Source organism: Molothrus aeneus, chromosome Z (assembly GCF_037042795.1).
Source record: "Molothrus aeneus isolate 106 chromosome Z, BPBGC_Maene_1.0, whole genome shotgun sequence".
Classification (NCBI taxonomy): Eukaryota; Metazoa; Chordata; class Aves; order Passeriformes; family Icteridae; genus Molothrus; species Molothrus aeneus.
Genome location: NC_089680.1, coordinates 29,766,608 through 29,773,648, shown reverse-complemented (window position 1 = coordinate 29,773,648; position 7,041 = coordinate 29,766,608). Strand labels below are relative to the sequence as shown.

Genomic DNA, 7,041 nt, shown 5'->3' with positions numbered 1-7,041 from the left:
GCCGCGGGGCGGGGCGCTTGCAGCCCCTCCGCTCCGCTGCCCGCCTCCTCCGGCCTCGGCGCCATGGCCGCCCCTGTGCTCCGGCGCGCCGTGCTCTGCAGCGGGAGCGCCCTCGGCGCGGCCCCAGGTCGGTGCGCTGCTGGCGGGGCGGGGGGCGCGGCGCTGGCCGCCGTGGTTGCCGCTGGCTGCGGTGGGAGCATGAGCAGGGACGGGGTGCTGCGTTGGGACTTCACTTACCTTTCCCGCTTTCGTCTGTGTGCACGTGTGGATTTGGAGATAGCTCAGAAGACGTTTAATGGCTAGTAGGTAGTGCAGGAGACTGTTCGCAATTTGTTTTTTAATAGGTAATTTCCCGAGCCGATTTCATAGCTCGACATGGTAGTACCTGCCTTTTTGGGTCAGGGCAAGCCACGCGGAATTGTACGGCAGGCCGCCAGACCCGCGGCAGTGCGTGTTCAGGAAAACTGGTACCGGTGGCGAAAGAGGCGCCACCAAGGCTGGTGTCTTGGAAAAGCCAAAGAGCTGGCCTTGGAGAAGAACTGAGCCCAGTAAGGCTGGGCACAGTTGCTGGCGGTGGGTGCCTGCTGCGCTTTCCGCCCTCGCTGAGCACGCGTGTCTCCGTGCTGCGTCCCGGTAGCTGCAGACGCGCGGCCCGGCCGGGCCTCCTGGCTCCGGGCCTGGCACACGCTGGGCCTGTGCTGCGGAAAAGGCCTGGAAAGCCTCCTGCTTGCTCGTGTCATCCCTAGCTGTAAATGAATGAATGAATGACTTTTTGTTTATGCTGAAGGAAAAAACCGGCAATAAAAGACCCCAAACCTGCCACACCAAAACTCCTGAATCTTTTGTGTGCCTCTTCTATCAACATAAGGAAAAAGACTGCTAAAGGAAGTGCCACCAACCAACCAGAAATACCTTTTAAAGTTATTATTATTTTCTAACTGTTGGTCAAGTCTTGTACATAATTTTGAAGTCTAACTGTGGAATTCTGTGTTCTGAATCTTTTTGATGGTAGTTTCATGAGGTGTTCAGTGCAGGATGTGTGGGTATAATTGTGTGTCAGAAAGGTGATAAGAAGGAAAAATTGTTTCACAACCAAAACGAAACTTTTTAGTGCTAGCAGTTAGATGTTTAGATGAAGGTTTTGAAGTAGTTGCTAAGACTTCTGTATAGTATTGTAGTATCTATTTTTAAAATATTCTTATTTCATAATGTTAATTCCTGCGACCTTCTGCATGTATTTCTGTATCTTCCTTCAACGAGTTTTATCCAGGTATTCCTCATGCATTTTCAAGACCTTATCATCTATGACTGATACACAAATTCTTCCAGCTGAAGCATTTTCTATTTTGTTTCAAAAGCTAACACAGCATCTTGAGCAGTTTTTGTGGTACAAAGAGTGTTTGGAAAGAGCTTTCACAAATATTTTTGTGAGTCTGCAGTTCATGGGAGATGGAAGATTGGCGATTGTAAAAATGAAAATATTTTCAGTGAGACATGCCTTTGTAGTGGAAATAGCCATTCAGCAACAGCAGAAAAGCATGTTTGTGTGGGGTTTTTTTTTTCTTTTTGCTTGTGTTTTTAACCTACATTTAGCTAATTGCTAACATTTGATGAAAAAGGTCTGTGGGCACAAAGAAGTTGCTTTTATTGTTGAGGGTTTTTTCTACCTTTACAAATTTGATATTTTCTTGAATATGGAGTTTAGGTTTGGAAATACATGTTTCATGCTTAAAAAAAAAACTTTTGGGGAAAGCTTTTCAGTTTTAAATATTACAATGTAATAGTTGATTCACATATAAAGAATCTGAATTGTTAGATTAGTAGTTACTGACGTAAAGACAGTTAATGCATTCCACTTAGCAAATATGACAAAAGAAGGTAGTACCTAATAAAATGTTTGTGTAGAGCTGTGTAAGCAACCCAGCTTCAATAGGTTTTCTCTCTTCATTAGGTCGAAGATCTCTTCTTTCTTCAGCCTATGTGGATAGCTCAAAATGGGATAAGAGGAAAAAAGAGGAGCATAGCCTGGGTGAGAAAAGTTGGTTTCTTGTCTCCACTTTGTCTAATTAATTGCAGCCTGAGCTCATTTTTGGTTACCTTGCCATCTGTAAGACCTTCAAAATAAAAAAGGGTATGAAACAATATGCTTCTGGGCTTCTATATCAAAAAGCACTCAACATCTTAAAAATTTGTCAAATGTATTCAAAGCCGTAGTACAGAAACAAGTTAGAATTTGCCTGTTTACTTAATGTTCAGTTTCTACTAGCTAATTTTTTTCTTTCACAAAATCCAAAGTGTGTGACTGTCTCTGACTGATGTCTTCATTGACATTGTTTTAACAGTACTGCAGTGTGAAAAAAAAGCTATTCTAGAAGTATTACAGGACAATCATATTTAAAGGCTTTTTTAAATAGAAAATTTTCTTCAAGGTTTTGCAGTTTCATCAGTTTCATCTTGAATTATAAACTTTTTTTAGGAAGAGGGGGGAATGAAGCTAAACTTCCTATTTTCAAGAAGTTATATGTCAAACTGTATCTACACATGGTACTGAGATCTGCCGTGCAAATTTTATAGCTAAATTATTTGTCTGTCTTACATTTGAAATGACATTCCACTGTCTTTTTGGTTACTACATTAAAGACAAAGCATCTTGTAAAGCATTTTTCCATATTAAAGATAGATTTTTTTTTTTTTAATTTTGTTTTGTACCATAAATTTGGAGACTCCATAATTTATAGTCTGTTTTCATTACTGGGCCCCTGAACTGTGGTTGTTATTTGCAACACAGTTTATGAGGCTGTAAGAAGAATCATCAGCTGAAATTCAGGGGCTTTTGTCAGGCAGGAGGACAGACAAAATAACCAGTCTGGTTTTTATGCACTAATTTTTTTCCTTTATTTGCCTATGAGCATTTAGGTGGGAATTAGGCTCTACATGGATGAGAAACAGCCAGCGGGTCCTTATTTATGTAGCTTGGATCCTGCAGAGACTGTTAATACCTTGTTACACTTTGCTGTCAATAGGACTGCTCATGCCATGTATTTTGGGCTGGAGCCACAGATTTGTGCCCTGTGATGCATTTGAACTAGTCACACCTCCAGGTGAAAATGAGTTCTTATTTTGGCAAGTGTCATAGCCAATAGAAATCCACTGTAGAAAAAAAACGTTGTGCTGGTGCTGGTACAGTCCATGTTTGGCTTTCTCCAGGCCTGGCAAGACCTTCTGTGTCTGTTTGGCAGGCACAGTTCTTGCTGCTCCTCTGCTGATGGTCTTGAGCCAGAGCAGATGTCTATTCCATGATTTTCAAAGAACTGCTTTGCATTTTCATTTTGTGTTCGCAGAAAAAAGAAAACAAGTTAGCACGGTGTCAGCTGTATTAGCATTTTCAGAGAGGAGACAGCCCTGCAGACGTCTGCTCTGTAGCTGTCAATTGTCTGGTTGTACATACAGTTTTGTCTGTACTAACTGGTGATTATAGCTAGAGTGAGTTCCTTGTGTTGAGGAAATGCTCTTTTATTTCTGTGTTTCAGACATTGTTTTAGAACTGTTGTTACGCAAAATTATGTTGTGAAGATACTTTTAAGGGCAAAAGAAGTATTTTTTTATTTCAAGTAATTTCCATTTCTCTGCTGCAGTGATGTGCTATCCCAGACATAGGCTCATTTACTGTGTCCGTGTAAGACATGCTTTATTGTCTTCACTGTAACCTCAGTTTAGAATCCAGGTATGGATGAGTTTCGCAAACTTCACTGTTGAAAAATGTATGGGAAAGAGCAAGACTGTATTTTGTGTACCAAAATGCTTTTGTTCAAGAAGATTGAAAATGCGTTAATTTGGAATTTGAAAATTGCTTGTTGGTAGGAAGATGGCTGCCTAGAAGTAATTTGGATTCCATATAATAAAAATGAAGTACAAAGGAAACCAGAATCACAGGGGATGGCAGAATGCAGGTGGGGTAGGAAATTTCATTTTTTTGTTAGAAAGATTCACAGGACCTAAATTGGCTCATCTGCAACACCAGGTGGCAGTGCTGTCCTAAAGACATGAATAATTTCCCTTCAAAGCCTTGTCAGTACAAAGCCGTTGTTCTTTCCAGTTATGTGGAAATAGAGATAAATGTGGAACAAATAAATTTGTAAGGCAAAATACTTGCCTCGGCCTTTATATTTTAGTTGAGTCTTTAAAATAAAACAAGGCTTTCTTTTTAGTACCAGTGTTGGCCTGTGAATTAAGGTATTAGCTCTGCCCGTCACTCCCAGGACAGGTAAACTTTGCATCTCAGTTGTATCATCATTTTCCACCACTGGATCAGACCACTGTCTTGAGTGAACCACTTCTAAGAATATGAGGGCATAAGTAGAATAAAAGTGACCTTACATGGTGACCAAATGTTCTCCATAATGATAATATGCTGCTTTTTAATATGGCTACATTCTGTGGATAGGTACACACTGTGAAACCAACATGAAACTATGATGATTTCCTTGGCCACCAAACTAGTATTAGAAGTCATATCCACTGACTTGGAATGTGAGGGTCAGTATTTTCTGAGTCATTGTCCTGAACCACCCTGTTGCAGGCAACAAGATATTAAGTTTCTATGGACAAATGAAAATAAAAGTGAACGTGATGTCTCATATACCAGTGTTATAGAGACCCTTGTGAAGTCATGGCCTGAAATTAAATGACCTAATCTTACATTTATGGCTTGTTTCATTAATTTCATTAATTCTTGAACATGCAGTAATATATTTTTAGAGAAACTAAATTTATGGAGTTAATCTTGTAGAAATGTATTTTTAGGGTGCATATATGAGAGATTGTACAGACTAGTGGTTTTTTTTTTATGAGCCAGACAAAGGCATTTGCAGTATGTATCTGTTAAAATGTGCATAAGATTCTGATTTGGCCATTGAAATATTGGCTTGGTTTATAGACAGTTTAAGCACTCAGGTTTTATTGTCAGCAACGCTAGGAGATGTGGGCATTCACATGCTTGCATTCTAGTACTGCTGTCAGGATGCTTTAACTAAGAAGAAACTTCAATCTTGATTATTGAATAGCAACTTAAGGAGCAAACTTGATTTACAAAAGGTGGCTGAATTATTTCAAATTATGAATTTGAGGAAAAAAGTCTGGTTTTAGATGTTCCTCAGAGAAAACAAGCTAGGAAATAATTACTCATTGCAATTAATTCCTGTAATGATATTACTGCAGAAACTGCAACTTGTCTGAAAACAAAGCTAAATTTTCCATTATCTTCATTTGTCTGCTATTGTTTTAGATTTAATCAGCCCATTTGTTATGACTCTTACACTGGAGATGATAGATAAGTGTTTAATGTTTATATGGAGTTCATAGGTAAGTGCTTTCCATACTGTAAATCTGATGGAGAGTTTCAGCTTTGTAGGCAGCAATAAAGGTCAGCCATTAAAATTCTATGTGTGAAATCTCTCAGAGGATGCTGTTGTATAATGGCTAACAGTGTTTTGATCTTGTATTCATGGCATTGTATTAATTTGGTTTATATTCTACTAAAGTAGTCAGTGTTTTCTAGAGTAGGCTCTTCATCTTCATGAGCACCTAGACAAAAGAAATGCTCAGCTCAGGGCATGAGTGTGGCCCAGAGTGGTCATAGGGATCACCTTCGAGCTTTGGGAGGGTATGCATAACAAAACCAGTTCTGGAATAGATAAATGAACTCTGAGTCTCAGGTCCACATTGCTGTATCATCAAAGATAACAGATTTTGGAGAAAACATTTCTTTCCAGCTGTCTCAAAAAGGAGATTAAGAATGGTGAATGACAGTTGACTTCATTTAGGCAAGGACCTACCTGGTGCTTTGACTTGGATAAGCTGAGTTGGTCACAGCATCCCTTCTCTCTAAATTCTAGCACTACTGGGAATGCTCCATGTGCCTTTACCCATGTGCTTCATCATGACCTTTGTGACTTCTGGAGAGATGCGTAATACAGAGTCAGTGTTACAGGCACTTACAGACACTTCTTGTAAGGATATTCCCATATAAATTTCTTTACCATTAAAAAAATTGCATTTTTTTTAGTGGGTATCTTGTATAGCATGGCCTTGATAGCCCACATCACTTTAATGTCTTGTGCTGTCTTTTGTAGAAGCTGATACTGGCCTTACTAACTTTGTCGCAAATTTCTCTTTGCTTTCATGGTCGTGGTAAATTTGCCTTTCCTCAGCCAGGAGATAAATGCTGATTTTGTTTTTGAAGAACTCTTCAGGAGGAAAGCTGTTAAGTAAACGAGGAATACTGTTATGTGGCAGACAACAGCATTGTACAGACTAGGAGTCAATTGTTTTCTTCTAAGTCAGGGCTCTGTCATTTTACTGAAAACTTCATCCATGTGCTGTAATTTGACAGATTACCTATAATGGATGTCGTTTGTTCTGTTAAAACTGTACTCTCCAGTGTTGACTGTGGTACAGGTGTTTTAAAAGTAATAAATAGGAATATCACTTGTTTTGTGGACAGCGTCCCTCAGAGACAGAGCATGTTACTGATGCAGTGCTATTTCTTGCCCCTGACAGCTTTGCAGGAGTAGAAGGGTTAGTCTGTTCTGATGTAGTGCTGCAATTTCTGCTTATCTCACATTTCACTGAGAGGTGTGGAAGCAGATTGACTTTTTCAGAAAACTAATTGTAAAACGAACCAGCTGATCAGCTGGCCAAGGATGGCCAGTGGGCTTTACTGAGAGGTATAAAAGGAGTGACTCACTGAGTAACAGCTGCAAAGGAGGAAGCAAGTTCAAATGTTGCAGAGGGAATGTGTTAGATTTCTGGTCCTCACAATGGAGGAGAATAGCAAGAAAGAGCATGGTTGAAGTCTCTAAAGCTTATAGATTTGATATTGTCAGTTCAGGGTCAAACAGATCTCATTAAGCATATGTTGAGCAGCTTCCTTTTTCTGAATAACCTTTATTTTCCAGGAACAGTACAAAGCTAAAACTCCAAATTAAATTAATTTAGCTTCCAATTAATTCATTAAATGCAATGGCTGGCTGCCTGTTTGAC

The 7,041-nt window shown here is 39.7% G+C and overlaps 1 protein-coding gene across 1 annotated transcript in view; it reads left to right on the top strand.

Annotated features, from left to right (window-relative positions):
• The first annotated feature begins 16 nt into the window (after nucleotides 1–16).
• Nucleotides 17–7,041, top strand: part of MRPS27 (mitochondrial ribosomal protein S27) — a 42,779-nt gene continuing 35,754 nt past the window's right edge. The window contains exons 1-2 of the mRNA XM_066569398.1: nucleotides 17–127; nucleotides 1,952–2,029. Of these exons, the coding sequence (XP_066425495.1) occupies nucleotides 64–127; nucleotides 1,952–2,029 (142 nt within the window). The 5' untranslated portion in view covers nucleotides 17–63. The remainder of the gene's footprint in view (nucleotides 128–1,951; nucleotides 2,030–7,041) is intronic.